This window comes from Alosa pseudoharengus, unplaced genomic scaffold, assembly GCF_046254945.1.
Source record: "Alosa pseudoharengus isolate Yale_2024_CS ecotype anadromous, Long Island Sound unplaced genomic scaffold, YU_APseudo_1.1 YU_APseudo_1.1_scf_121, whole genome shotgun sequence".
NCBI classification, from domain to species: domain Eukaryota; kingdom Metazoa; phylum Chordata; class Actinopteri; order Clupeiformes; family Clupeidae; genus Alosa; species Alosa pseudoharengus.
Window position 1 is genome coordinate 82501 of NW_027468589.1, and position 15802 is coordinate 98302.

Sequence of the window (15802 nt, forward strand, 5' to 3'; positions counted from 1 at the left end):
CTCTCTCAATTCAATTCAATTCAAGGTTGCTTTATTAGCATGACTGTAAGTAAGTAAGTACAGTGTTGCCAAAGCACAATTAAAACAGCAGAACAATTAGAACATTGACAGCATTAAGGGAAACAGTAACATGAAAAATTGTGTGTATACCCTCACTTTCACTTTCTTTTTCCACACACACACACACACACACACACACACACATGCGATCACACACACACACACACACACACACACGGGCAGCATACACATTATAATACATTGGACTAGCCAGCGGAGCAGTCAGTCCTTCTCCTAGCAGGTGGGCCAATTTATCACAGTCTTTAAGGGAGCTAAAATTTGGAATTTTATTTGAGAATTGTAAAAAATATATTTTTCTAATCTGTTCAATCTTTGGACAGTATAGGAGAAAGTGCATCTCTGTTTCAACCTCACCAGTCGTACAGTGACCACAGAGCCGCTGCTCTTTGGGAAGCCATGGTTTTTTGTACCGGCCTTTCTCTATGGCAAGGCTGTGGTCACTTAGCCTGTACTTGGTAAGAATCTGTCTCTGCTTTGTATCTCTGACGGTGGAGAGGTACTCTGCCAATTCATAATCTCGTTTTAGTGACAAGTAACATTCTAATTTGGATTATGATTTTGTTTGATCATCCCAATGTTCCAGATACTTATTCTTACTTTGATTCATAATTTGTTTTACTTTGATCTGATTTTGAAAAGCAGTGCTGGTCTGAGATCGATGGGTTAGAGTATTAGTTCAGAACCAACTGGCAAAGGGGACTGGTTTTAGGGCTGACCTCTTGGGTTTTGTATGCTTGAAACTGTATGGTGTTCTCGTCACTAGAATTTAGGTGGATCCAGAATTATAAAGATCTTTTTTGTATATTTAATGCCAATGGGAATCTGCCTAATTCTGCCCTGCATGCATTTGTTGGTGTTTTCCTTTGGACTCTAAGAATGTTTCTAATAAATTCTGCATGTAGGGATTCAGTGGGATGTTTGTCCCATCTAGTGTAGTCTAGCTTGCTGAGTGGACCCCATACCTCGCATCCATATAATGCAATTGGCATTATTACACTGTCGAATATTTTGCACCAGATTTTAATTGGGATTTGTATTTTATTTAAATTTCTTTTGATGGCATAGAGAGCTCTACGAGCTTTATCTTTTAGCGCATTCACTGCAAGGTCAAAGCTTCCTGAGGCACTGAGTTTCAGGCCTAGATAATCATAAGATAAAGAATGCTCTAGAGCGGTGTTTCCTAGAGTGAAAAGGTGTCTGCCTGCCTGAGATCTTGCTTTCTTTTGGAATATTACAATCTTTGTTTTGTCCAAATTGACAAATTGATTTTGTCCTCTCTCTCTCCCTCCCTAGGAGGGGTATGGCGGTAGAGGCTTAAGAAGGGCAAGACGGGTTGCACAGAGATGAGACTTGGGGCATTTGGGACTGTCTGGATTCTTCCACAGGCGTTACACCATTGAAGCTTTGGGTCATATGAACAAATGATGAAAAGAAGAGTGACAGGAGAAAAACTGGCCAGAGGAGTGGAGGGACAGACATGCAGACACAAAAAGATGAAAAGGGTTTACAGATTTAGAGACATATGTGGTCAGAAAAGATACACAAGACAGCAAGACTGATTGATGAATTGACTGATTGATCAATCCCTAGGATGATAGAGTAAACAATAGATATACAGACTGATAGATTAAACTAGAAATGCAATTCCAAGGAATTACCAGTGCATGAAAATGCTAAAGTTGTGATGTAAAATATCATGTATAGTTAAAACAGATAATAAAGAGATGGTTACTACGGTGATGCTAGGATAGACATGGTGGTTGCATAGCTTAATAAAAGTTGATAGTTTAAAAGTAGACTGTTTAAAAGTTGAATGTAGATAGTTTAAAAGTTGTTGATAGACAGTAGATAGTTTAAAAGTTGTTGATAGACAGCTAGTTTAATAGATAGTTTAATGATAGTTTAAAAGTAGACCGTTTAAAAGTTGAAGGTAAATAGTTTAAAAGTTGTTGACAGACTGGAAGTTGAATGAATGTTGATATTCAAATAGTTTAATGGCTGTGCATAGGTAGATATTTGACGATAACTGAAAGTTGGAATGGCTCTAATGTTCACTAGCAGTTATGCTAAGATTTTTAACTATGCTGACCATGCTACTTAGCTAATGTTTTATAGCAGTGCTAGCAATGCTAACCTGCTAACCATGCTACTTAGCTAACGTTTTCTAGCAGTTTAATGAATGTTGATATTCAAATAGTTTAATGGCTGTGCATAGGTAGATATTTGACGATAACTGAAAGTTTGAACGGCTCTAATGTTTGCTAGCAGTTATGCTAAGATTTTTAATTCTTTTAACCATGCTACTTAACTAATGTTTTATAGCAGTGCTAGCATGCTAACCATGTTACTTAGCTAACTTAACTAACATTGTCTAGCAGTTTTACTAAACATGCTAACTATGCTAACAATGTTAGCATGCTAACTATGTTAACCATGTTACTTAGCTAACTTAGCTAATAATTTTAGCAGTTATGCTAACTATGCTAACTAGCATGCTAACTATGCTAACCATGTTACTTAGCTAACCTAGCTAATCATTTTAACAGTTTTGCTTAAAATGCTAACTAGCATGCTAACTACGCTAACCATGTTACTTAGCTAACTTAGCTAATCATTTTTAGCAGTTTTGCTAAAAATGCTAACTAGCATGCTAACATGCTAGCATGCTAACTATGCTAACCATGTGACATAGCTAACTTAGCTAATCATTTTTAGTAATTTTGCTAAAAATGCTAACTAGCATGTTAGCTTGCTAACTTGTTAGCATGCTAACTATGTTAACCATGTGACTTAGCTAATCATTTTTAGCAGTTTTGCTAAAAATGCTAACTAGCATGTTAACATGCTAGCATGCTAACTATGCTAACCATGTGACTTAGCTAACTTAGCTAATCATTTTTAGTAATTTTGCTAAAAATGCTAACTAGCATGCTAACATGCTAACTTGCTAGCATGCTAACTATGCTAACCATACTAACTAGCTACAGTGGGTAGGAGTCATAGTTGATGACAAGTAACAGTTACAATGGCTAAACAGTTAAAAAGTTCAGTAGTTTAAAGGGTTAAATTGTTTAACAGTGAAATATTGTAGTGAGGACTTTTATTTTGAAACAGTTTTTGGCAGAGGAAGCAGTTGAACAGGATGTGTAGTCTTAATAGGGCCAGTTTGTATGCTTAAAGCCTGAGACTGGCAGTTGAGATCCAGGTGGCCTGAACACCTGCCATAGGATTCTAATTGCTTAATGGCCGTATTATGATGTCATAATCGGCAATGTTAAGTCTATGGGGATTTTTTAAAAGTTTTTCTTTAATAGTTTAAAAAGTATAAAAGTTTCAAAGTTGAAATGAGATAGCAATCCGATCTGTTTGAAGACCTACGTTACAAAGTTTGAATGAAGTTTCTAAGTTAAACTGTTCAAGAGAAATTGCGTCTAGAAAAAGTGGTAAGCGGAATAATAATAATAACTAGAAATGCAATTCCAAGGAATTACCAGTGCATGAAAATGCTAAAGTTGTGATGTAAAATATCATGTATAGTTAAAACAGATAATAAAGAGATGGTTACTACGGTGATGCTAGGATAGACATGGTGGTTGCATAGCTTAATAAAAGTTGATAGTTTAAAAGTAGACTGTTTAAAAGTTGAATGTAGATAGTTTAAAAGTTGTTGATAGACAGTAGATAGTTTAAAAGTTGTTGATAGACAGCTAGTTTAATAGATAGTTTAATGATAGTTTAAAAGTAGACCGTTTAAAAGTTGAAGGTAAATAGTTTAAAAGTTGTTGACAGACTGGAAGTTGAATGAATGTTGATATTCAAATATGGCTGTGTATAGGTAGATATTTGATGATAACTGAAAGTTGGAATGGCTCTAATGTTCGCTAGCAGTTATGCTAAGATTTTTAACTATGCTAACCATGCTACTTAGCTAATGTTTTATAGCAGTGCTAGCAATGCTAACCTGTTAACCATGCTACTTAGCTAACATTTTCTAGCAGTTTAATGAATGTTGATATTCAAATAGTTTGATGGCTGTGCATAGGTAGATATTTGACGATAACTGAAAGTTTGAACGGCTCTAATGTTTGCTAGCAGTTATGCTAAGATTTTTAATTCTTTTAACCATGCTACTTAGCTAATGTTTTATAGCAGTGCTAGCATGCTAACCATGTTACTTAGCTAACTTAACTAACATTTTCTAGCAGTTTTACTAAACATGCTAACTATGCTAACAATGTTAGCATGCACTATGTTAACCATGTTACTTAGTTAACTTAGCTAATAATTTTAGCAGTTATGCTAACTATGCTAACTAGCATGCTAACTATGCTAACCATGTTACTTAGCTAACCTAGCTAATCATTTTAATAGTTTTGCTAAAAATGCTAACTAGCATGCTAACTACGCTAACCATGTTACTTAGCTAACTTAGCTAATCATTTTTAGCAGTTTTGCTAAAAATGCTAACTAGCATGCTAACATGCTAGCATGCTAACTATGCTAACCATGTGACTTAGCTAACTTAGCTAATCATTTTTAGTAATTTTGCTAAAAATGCTAACTAGCATGTTAGCATGCTAACTTGCTAGCATACTAACTATGTTAACCATGTGACTTAGCTAATAATTTTTAGCAGTTTTGCTAAAAATGCTAACTAGCATGCTAACATGTTAGCATGCTAACATGCTAGCATGCTAACTATGTTAACCATGTGACTTAGCTAATCATTTTTAGCAGTTTTGCTAAAAATGCTAACTAGCATGCTAACATGCTAGCATGCTAACTATGCTAACCATGTGACTTAGCTAACTTAGCTAATCATTTTTAGTAATTTTGCTAAAAATGCTAACTAGCATGCTAACATGCTAGCATGCTAACTATGCTAACCATGCTAACTAGCTACAGTGGGTAGGAGTCATAGTTGATGACAAGTAACAGTTACAATGGCTAAACAGTTAAAAAGTTCAGTAGTTTAAAGGGTTAAATTGTTTAACAGTGAAATATTGTAGTGAGGACTTTTATTTTGAAACAGTTTTTGGCAGAGGAAGCAGTTGAACAGGATGTGTAGTCTTAATAGGGCCAGTTTGTATGCTTAAAGCCTGAGACTGGCAGTTGAGATCCAGGTGGCCTGAACACCTGCCATAGGATTCTAATTGCTTAATGGCCGTATTATGATGTCATAATCGGCAATGTTAAGTCTATGGGGATTTTTTAAAAGTTTTTCTTTAATAGTTTCAAAGTTGAAAAGAGATAGCAACCCGATCTGTTTGAAGACCTACGTTACAAAGTTTGAATGAAGTTTCTAAGTTAAACTGTTCAAGAGAAATTGCGTCTAGAAAAAGTGGTAAGCGGAATAATAATAATAATAAGAAGAAGAAGCCTAGGAAGAACAGTACAGTGCATTTTCATGCACTGTAATAATAATAAGAAGAAGTTGCCTAGGAAGAACAGTACAGTGCATTTTCATGCACTGTAATAAGAAGAAGAAGTTGCCTAGGAAGAACAGTACAGTGCATTTTCATGCACTGTAATGATTGAACAATAGACCGATAGACAGACAGACAGAATGAGTGTGTGGTAGCTACAGTACATACTTAGCTTATATATATATATATACATAGATAGATAGATAGATAGATACTGTACTAGGGCTGCACGATATTAGGAAAACATGCGATATGCGATAACATTATTGAGTATTGCGATAACGATATAACTTGTGATATTTAAATATTTAATGTTTTTCTCTATTCTACTTGCTGCTAACATAGACTGTAGGGTTGGGGGGAGGGGGGGGGGTAAATGTATAATTACAGAAATAAATGTATCATACACTGGATTGGTGCTCTGACACTGTTTAGTTCTGAGCACAAGAAAAACTTTTAAGGCGATTGGTTTTATTTTGCAAGAACTGTCAGACATTCTGTGAATGTAGTTTGAGAATGGAGAGAAGGGTGGAAGGTTTCAAAAAATGGCTTTTAACAATTGTGAAAAACTGTAAGTGTTCCTTTAATTTTTTTGAGCAGTATATTATGTAGCCTAGGCTTTATATGGCCTGATGAAAGTGGACAGCTAAGATACCTACTGACTAGGCTATCGAAGTTGTGTGGAAGATGTGCTCCAAGAAAATCCTCGTAAAAGGCGGATAGACAGCCAATCTGAATACTTGTGCACCAACCAGCGGAATATTCCACATTACCAGCCTTGGCTGGGCCTAGCAAAAAAGCTAGGCCTACTTAAGCTATATCGCGGCGGTCACTCATCTAAAATCTTAAGTAGCCCAGTCTAACCTCATACGCTGCGCATCCCACGTTATTAGGCTACCGTCATGCCGACTACGAGGGCAGCGGAAAGTGAAAGTAAGTGGCTGCGATCGCACAGTCCAGGCTAACGAAGTAGGCTAAACAACTTATACAAATAACGAATCCTGATTACCTCTCTGCTGCTGTCTGGGGCTTTTGCTAAATGCAAATCATGAAATACAAGCCTTACAGTGAAAATAGATAGGCTATCTTCTGATCCTATAACAACAACGAAAGAAATTGTTTATTTTAACACGGTGGAGAAGGACGCATTTGGCGCTGTGTTTGTAATACGTCGTCCTTTATAAAACCGAAATATTTCCATATAATAGACGTGCTTTTCTTTTAGTCACCAATTCCTCTTCACCTAAGTGTAGCCTACCTCGCTTGACTCACTATACAGCCATCACGACTTAGCTCTTGCCTCAACACCTAAAACACCACACACCTAAACTGGTAGGGGACGGGCTTCTAGGGCTGCATGATAGCATCGGTTTGGTAAAATATGTTGACATTCAGAATGTGAATACATAATAGACTGTAGGCAATGGAATGCGCACGGCAGAGAAAATGTATCAAAATGTATCGAAAATTAAGTAATCTTTGCGGTATGTCCATCGCAAGCGTTGATATCGCGATAACGATAGATTTTAGATATATCGTGCAGCCCTATACTGTACATACATAGACAGAGAGACAGACAGAGTTGCTACTCACTGAGTGGGGTAACAGTGATCTGCACGTTGCGCGAGCGCTTGCTGCGGTCGATGAAGTCGCCGGTGAGTGTCTTCTCGCGCTCGGTCACACGGCAGATGTACTTGCCGGCGTCGTCTGGAAGTAGCCGCTGCAGACGGAGCAGGTGGACGCTGGTGCTCTCCTTGCGCACGGTCAGCATTCCGGCCGCCTCGCGCTCCAGGTAGCCCGCCCCCAGGTTGGGCACGGCGTCAGGGCCCACCACAGCTACGGGCGAGCTGCTGAAGACCCACGACACCGAGAAGAAACGCTCCGGAACCTTCTGCGCCTCGATGGTGCAGCGGAGCTCCAGCGGCTCGCCCGCCGTGTAGGCCCGACGCTCCGTGGTCACCTGGATGCTGAAGTCACGGTCTGACCAGGACACAGAGGGGGAGAGAGAGAGAGAGAGTGAGTGTGTGAGTCAGTGTGTTAATAGACACGCACACGCACACACACACACACACCTACTACCCATCATACTATTACTATTTCTACTACTGTTCATTTTGTATTCATATGTTTATACCCACATTGCTGTATTTATTTTGCTTTTTTTCTTTTGTGAAATTAGTGTGTGTGTGTGTGAGTGTGTGTGTGTGTGTGTGTGTGTGTGTGTGTGTTTGCTTGCTTGTGAGTATGTGTGTGTGTGTGTGTTTGCTTGTGAGTATGTGTGTGTGTGTGCGTGTGTCTGTGCGCACGTGCATGTTTGTGTTGCAAAGATGAAAAATGATACGAGGCCAATAGACTGAAAGAGTAACTGTGTAACAGGATGCTGGAGGGAGAGAAGGAATGCAAAGGCAAGAGAAAGAGCTGAGTGATCCGAATGAGCACATGGAGTGAGCACATGGAGTGAGCACATGGAGTGAGAACATGGAGTGAGAACATGAGAACATGGAGTGAGCACATGGAGTGAGCACATGGAGTGAGAACATGGAGTGAGCACATGGAGTGAGAACATGGAGTGAGAACATGAGAACATGGAGTGAGCACATGGAGTGAGCACATGGAGTGAGAACATGGAGTGAGAACATGGAGTGAGCACATGGAGTGAGAACATGGAGTGAGAACATGAGAACATGGAGTGAGCACATGGAGTGAGCACATGGAGTGAGAACATGGAGTGAGAACATGGAGTGAGAACATGAGAACATGGAGTGAGCACATGGAGTGAGAACATGGAGTGAGAACATGGAGTGAGCACATGGAGTGAGAACATGGAGTGAGCACATGGAGTGAGAACATGGAGTGAGAACATGAGAACATGGAGTGAGCACATGGAGTGAGCACATGGAGTGAGAACATGGAGTGAGAACATGGAGTGAGAACATGAGAACATGGAGTGAGAACATGGAACACAAGGAGCATGTGAGACCGTAGGAGGTGAGGAGAACGTCAGGAAGACAAGAAGAGAGTGTGTGACTGGCAGACGAGAGAGAGAGAGAGAGAGTGTAAGAGAGATGAAGAAAAGAATGTGGAAAAGAAGAAGAGTGGCTCAGTAGTGCATGACAGAGAGAGAAAGAAAGAGAGAGATAGAAAGAGAGAGAGTAAGAGAAAGAAAAAGATGAAAAAATAATGTGTGACTAGTACAAGAGAGAGAGAGAGAGAGAGAGAGGAGAGGGGGAGAGAGGGATGATGGTATTCATCACCAGATGGGACTGTGAGTTGACACAGAGTTAACCCAGTGCTTGTCCAGCACTGCCGGGTGTCGTCGGATCAGGATAAATGCAGCCTTCACAACCCCTAATCTAATATGCAGCCTTCACAACCCCCTAATCTAATGTGCAGCCTTCACAACCCTTAATCTAATGTGCAGCCTTCACAACCCCTAATGTAATGTGCAGCCTTCACAACCCCTAATCTAATATGCAGCCTTCACAACCCCTAATCTAATATGCAGCCTTCACAACCCCCTAATCTAATGTGCAGCCTTCACAACCCCTAATGTAATGTGCAGCCTTCACAACCCCTAATCTAATATGCAGCCTTCACAACCCCTAATCTAATGTGAAGCCTTCACAACCCCTAATCTAATATGCAGCCTTCACAACCCCTAATCTAATATGCAGCCTTCACAACCCCTAATCTAATGTGCAGCCTTCACAACCCCTAATCTAATGTGCAGCCTTCACAACCCCTAATATAATGGAAACAGAGCGTGAATGTGCGCCGCACACGATAACAACACAAGTGGAGAGTCTGGTAATACACCGGATAGTTCTGCATAATTACATGTGGGATTTCTGGCCTTTTCGTTTGCTTTGGATGTCCGCACACTTCCCCCATACCTCTCTCTCCACAAGGGGTACGGGAAACTGTCCAATTAAATCTCAATTTTGTGCTCTGAATGAAAAACAACAAAAAACACAACGCAGTCTGACTCTTCCCCACACGGCTAACAAGTTTACAGAGTACAGAGGGAACTCTGATTGGGAGGTTGAATTGCTGAGTTGTTGGCTGGGCTCCAAACCTGAATTCTTACAGACCCACAGTGTTGCTTTGTTTTAGTAAATAGAGGAAAAAATAAGAATCCACGGGCCTCAGTCTGGACCTCTCCTGTGCGGAACATCGGTCAGTTTCCGTTCAATTTCCCGCTTCTGCTGCCGTCGTTCCCTCCGGCCACGATTATGTGAAGTTGAAACGGGCTTCCTATCAGCAGTGCCACCGCCAGAGAAGAAACAAACCAAGAAAACATACACACCCACACACACACAGAAACACACACACTACCTCCAAAAGCCATCTCTCGTGTGGAGCTTGGCCTCGTTTAGAAAATTGGTTTATCCGCCATGTTTACGGTAAGAGGGGACTGCTGTTTGGAGCCTCACGCTGTGAAACGAGGGATAGGAAATTAGGGCATGTTCCACGAAGCCACTGAGCGGCTAATGGCAGCGGATGTGAGCCGAGCGCATCCACAAACAAAAGGCCAGTGGCGGTCTGTATCCGGTCAGCGGGACCTCCTCTAGAATGGCATTAGGATTCCACCTCCTCTGGAATGGCATTAGGATTCCACCTCCTCTAGAATGGCATTAGGATTCCACCTCCTCTAGAATGGCATTAGGATTCCACTGACTGCACCATCACTGGTGTCTTCAAATGGGCATGATAAGAAGGGGTTTTTCCCCAGAGAGGTCTGGCTTTGAGTCTAATTGGGGACGCTACACGGGAGTAATTTGTCAAGAGATATTTTCCCGAGGCTCATCTGCAGGTTAACAAATGACAGCTTTGGGGAGGCGGATGGTTGTCGAAACAACAATCCATTGAGTCAGGCTACAGACTGACTGGACTGGATAAAGAGAGAGATGGAATTTCATCAGAAAAAGCAGAGAAGAGAGTGGAGAAATGAGAGGGAGGAAGAGAGAGAGAAAGAACTGCAGGGTGGGAGAGAAAATAGAAAATAAAGAGAATCATCAGCGAGCTGGAATGGGGAGGGGAAGAGAGAAAAATGGGCGCAGAGAGAGAGAGAGAGAGAGAGATGCAGAGAGTCTCAGGTGAAGAATAAGGTGCGCAGCTCTACTATGAGTTGAGGACAAAGACATGAGACAAATTAAGAGGGAAATGTGATAAGAGCAGAGGATATGAAAGATGGCCAAAGAATTATAATAAAGAAAACACCCAGAGGAGAGATAAGGACATTTATAATGGGAGGGGGAGGACATTAGAGAGAGGGGCAGAGAGACATAGGAAAACAGAGACAGAGACAGAGAGAGAGAGAGAGAGAGGAGGAGAGAAAGTGAGCAATGAAAAGAGAAAAGGAGAGAGAGAGTAGTGACAGGAGATGGGGACGAGCGATGCCCCTGCTTCATAGGCTCAGAGGATTACCCAGTAATAGGCCCGGCCCGCGCTCCCAACTCCTTCTTTAATACAGAGCTACAACGCCTAATGAGGAGCTCCATATCAAAGACCACGGCCAAGCTCACTCTTTTTGTCATCCTTCTGTGGTATAAAATTATCACTAATGTCTGTAAACATCATGATGAGACAAAGAGTGTTTAAACGGTAAAACATGTATTTATATAACCTCAAATGACAATCAAATAATACCCAGACATCATTCTTATATAATAACCTTTTATAACTTTCTAAATAACCAGTTTAACTATTTCTAATAACATAACGAAGCCTTCCTACCAGAATGTGCACTCTGTATCCCGATGTCTCTGTTTGCTGCCCTGTGTCTCATTTTGTTGCACTGTGTCTCATGCTGCCTTAGCCTAGGCCTTTTAAGTCGGCCTTGAAGCTGCAAGATAACGCGTACACAGGGGAGCTCTACTCATAACAACCAGTAGGAGAGTGCAGGGGGGGCGAACGATATTTAACCCATGCACAATGTATGACCTGAGATCACTCTATACTGTACACCCCTGAACTTTCCGTAAACTTAAGGTGAAAAGTTCGTACCATTGGCAGCAATATTGCTGACTTGCGAAGATAAGAGCGAACAACGATCCTTTAATAACGCCATCTGTGGGTTCGGGGTAGTGTTGTGTCAGCATTGTGGAGGGGTATAAGTAGGAGAGTTCTACCTTTGTTCGGGAGTGCCTTCTTGAGATACACTCACGGTTTATTGCTGTTGGTACTGCTGCTAGCATCAATAAAACCATTTTTGCATCGAATTCTGCCTGCCTGAAAGCTCTTTTATGCTTTAGTTTTATTGGTGATTTTTCTTGAAGTCGTGAGCTAAATTTTCTACTTATCTACTGGCCGATTTTGATGACCTTCCACCACGACACTTCAAGGCACCTGATACATTATAGATTAAAATGGGAGCCATGCTAACAGTATGGCCATTTGTGACTACCCTCACTTACACACACTCACACACACACACACACACACACACACACACACCCTAGCATCGTCTTGATGTCCTTCACCTGCATATGGAAATGCCAGACCAGAATCTGCATGTCTGGTTTGATCTTTTGGGGCTTAAAGCCATCAAGGCTGGATGTACTTAATGCAACTAGGTCGGGGAGTCCTTACCCACTAAATGCATTGTGGGTACCTGTAGTTCTCGCAGTGAGAAACTGATTAAGAAACTGATTGAGGTTTTCTCATTGAGTTGTGCGTTAATAAAATGTGTTAAGCGAGAGAGGGAATAAGGGCTGAATGATTCCATGGTCATTTCTGCTAACGTTTCAGGCAGCTTTGATACGAGGACGAGGCTGCTGCACACCGGCATGTGAAGAAGGACGAGGCTGCTGCACACCGGCATGTGAAGGAGGAGACTCGTTTTTTTTTTACGGCCTCTCCCTCTCTCCTCTGCTCACTTATTCATCCCTCGTTTCTGCTGAGGGGACGGGGGGGGGGGGTCAGACGAGCGAGGGCAGGGGGGAGGAGGAGGACAGTGATCTATGTCTGCTAGCTCCTCAAAGTCCGCTTGTTCACTGTCAGCTGGAGGTTAGAGCGGGTCGACTGCTTATCGGATAATTATCACGGTAGCTCTAGGACTCGCTTCTTTCCTGCTCTTTACGACTATATTTTATAATCCACCCAGCATGACATTTCATATCCACTCTCTCTTATTCTCTCTCTCTAGCATGACATTTCATATTCACTCTCTCTTATCCTCTCTCTCTTCCTTGTTCTCCTTTTCTGTTACTCTCTTTTCTCATCCTCCTCTCTCTCCCTCCGTCTCTCTCTCTCTCTCTCTCTCTCTACCACAGGGCATGACACGTTGACAATAGCCTTCTGATTTCACAACATTCATCAACAATCAAGTGTTTTGTGTCTGTGTCTCTGATTGGGCAACAAAGCCGTTTCTGTGCTGAGACGCTCGTCCTGCGAGGAGCGAGAATGGAGATGTGAGATGCGATAACGCATTTTTTATCCCTTGACGTCCTCTGGGCAGAGGGCAATCACACTAAACGCGTCTGACGCAAGAGTGCGAGAGCACCGCAGCCTCTTGACTCTGCCGCTGTGAGGGTTTAGAAGCTCAATCTGTGTTCCAGAAGGCTGTGGAGCTTTAGACAGCAAAGTCAATCTTTTGTTCCTTTTTTTCACCAGTCACTAGATAGGCATGCAGACAGGAGAAGAGCAGCGACCGGAGAGAACGAGAGAGCAACAGAGAGAGAGAGAGAGAAAGAGAGAACAAAAGTGGCGTGTTTGTGGGATGATTGCGTGTGTGTGTGTGTGTGTGTGTGTGTGTGTGTGTGTGTGTGTGTGTGTGTGTGTGTAAGAAAGAGAGAAGCCTGCCAAAACTATCTCTGTACAACTAGGACTGGATAAAAGCCACATCCTGTCTCTCTCGCTCTCACACAAACACACACACACACACACACTGGCTCTCATGCCAGTACAGATCTCTGAAACAATGAAGTGAATGCTTAAGCTAAGCTTGAGTAAATGGTTTCATACAAAACAAATATAAATACCATACCATTTGCTGATGATGACAACAATTCCATTACCATAGCAACACACAAACATCAGATCAGAACAAAATACACACACTTGACAGAAAGACATCCAATTGGTGCTACATATTGTCTTTCACCATACACACTTTAAAACACTTTACACAGATCCCCCCCCCCCCGTCCTTCCGATAATGACCAGGGCAGCGCTACCCGTCTCCATTAGGCTTCCAGCTCCCGCCATCACGACTCAGCTGACCGGCGCCTCGTCCCCCTCATGCAGACGGACACACCGCCGCGCCAGAGAATACTCATGAGGGCGCGTTCGCTGAGACCCGCCGCCGCCCGATATGGACGGATAGACAGACAGAAAGACATGGCCATACCCAGTGGCTCATCGTATGTGTGTGTGTGTGTGAGTGTGTGTGTGTGTGTGTGTGTGTGTGTGTGTGGTGGTGGTGTGTGTGTGAGTGTGTGTGTGTGTGTCTGAGTCTGAGAGTGTGTGGTGGTGGTGGTGTGTGTGTGTATGAGTGTGTGTGTGTGTGTGTGTGTGTGTGTGTGTGTGTGTGTGTACGTGTGTGTGTAAGTGTGTTACGTGTGCTGACACAGACAGACGAATGTGCATTCAGACAGACAGACAAAAAGACACGGTCATGCCCAGACTCCTCACTAGGCCAGGGATTTGGGAAAGGGGGGAATGAAAAGCCTGTCCACACCGGTCCAGCGGGGACGAAAGCTTAGTGGTCAGCGAGCTGGAAAAGGAGATTACGGAGACGAATCAGATGCCATCATTCCAGCGCCGTACGCTGAATGCCGTGGAAAATCCCTGATCTGGGGCTAAGTCAGGTGAAACTGGGACCGGGCAGCACAGGGAAAACTACTGGACGGTCCTAATGATTGAGAGAGATGTCCAGAAAGCATTCTCTCTGAGTGCACATACACGCATTATGTTCTCAAATCTCAAATCGTCCATTAATAATATCCACCTCACTTCAGTTTACAAGCATTGGCCCTGGTAATGACACTGCGTTTTAACCATAATTTAAGCCACTTTATTTCCTCAAGCTTCAAATCAATGGTGGAAATGCGGCTCATCAGAATGCACAGAGAGAATCTGCCTTCAGTCAAGAGGACAGGAACTGATGGTGCCACGGTTGCTAAGAGACAGGTGGAATGATTAGCGCACCTCTGCGCTAACTGTCCAAAACAAAAAAAAACAGGATGTGATTAAAACGGAGCAACTGATTCACGTTTTAATCAGTAAAGATGTTACATCTTCCCCCGATACAAGGAGGTGTCACAATACAAGTAATTGACTTGCAGATTGATAAATGACCTCGTCAGGTGAAATAGCCGCCTGACAGACGATAACAAACAGCAAATCTGTTTTTCTGACGGCGTCATTGTCGTCCTGCGCTGGTGAGCGATCAGCCTCCCCGGCATCATTTAGTGGTCTCCACACGTCTCCCCTGCGCGCAGGTGTGTGTGTGTGTGGGTGTGTGTGTGTGTGTGTGTGTGTGTGGGGGGTGTGTGTGTGTGTGTGTGTGTGTGGGTGTGTGTGTGTGTGTGTGTGTGTGTGTGGGGGGGGGGTGTGTGTGTGGGGTGTGTGTGTGTGTGTGTGTGTGTGTGTGTGGGGTGTGTGTGTGTGTGTGTGGGGTGTGTGTGTGTGTGTGTGTGTGTGGGGGGGAGGGTGTGTGTGTGTGGGGGGGGGGTGTGTGTGTGTGTGTGTGGGGGGGTGTGTGTGTGTGTGTGAGGGGGGGGGTGTGTGTGTGTGTGTGTGTGGGGGGGTGTGTGTGTGTGTGTGTGTGTGTGTGTGGGGGGGGGGTGTGTGTGTGTGTGGGGGGGTTGTGTGTGTGTGTGTGTGTGTGTGTGTGTGTGTGGGTGCGTGTGTGTGTGTGTGTGTGTGGGGTCTGTGTGTGTGTGTGTATTTGTGGGTGGGGTGTGTGTGTGTGTGTGGGGGGGGGTGTGGGGGGGGGGGGGCCCTGCTGGGACTTGGGTTCGACACGGAGGTATGGAATAGGCGCTTCCTCTTTTCCTCTCTTCTCCTCCTCCGCCTTGTCATCCCGGCGCGATTTCTCCCCTACGTCCCCGCGGGAGATGAGGCCGGTATGTGACCAGAGGCGGTGCCGGTGAAGTGTTTATCCGGTCGGGGATGGTGGTGGAGTGTGTGTGTGTGTGTGTGTGTGTGTGTGTGTGTGTGTGTGTGTGTGTGTGTGTGTGTGTGTGTGTGTGTCTGGGGGAGAGGGGAGAGGGGAGCATTATTATGTATCCCCACATGAGATGGTGGTGGAGTGTGTGTGTGTGTGTGTGTGTGTGTGTGTGTGTGTGTGT

The 15802-nt window shown here is 43.2% G+C and overlaps 1 protein-coding gene across 1 annotated transcript in view; it reads right to left on the reverse strand.

The window, feature by feature from the left end:
* Positions 1 to 9855, reverse strand: part of igsf3 (immunoglobulin superfamily, member 3) — an 88987-nt gene extending 79132 nt beyond the window's left edge. Inside the window, exons 1-2 of the mRNA XM_076281411.1 lie at positions 9843 to 9855; positions 7101 to 7487 (exon numbers count right to left, since the gene is read on the reverse strand). Coding sequence (XP_076137526.1) covers positions 7101 to 7487; positions 9843 to 9855 — 400 coding nt within the window. The remainder of the gene's footprint in view (positions 1 to 7100; positions 7488 to 9842) is intronic.
* Positions 9856 to 15802: the final 5947 nt, after the last annotated feature.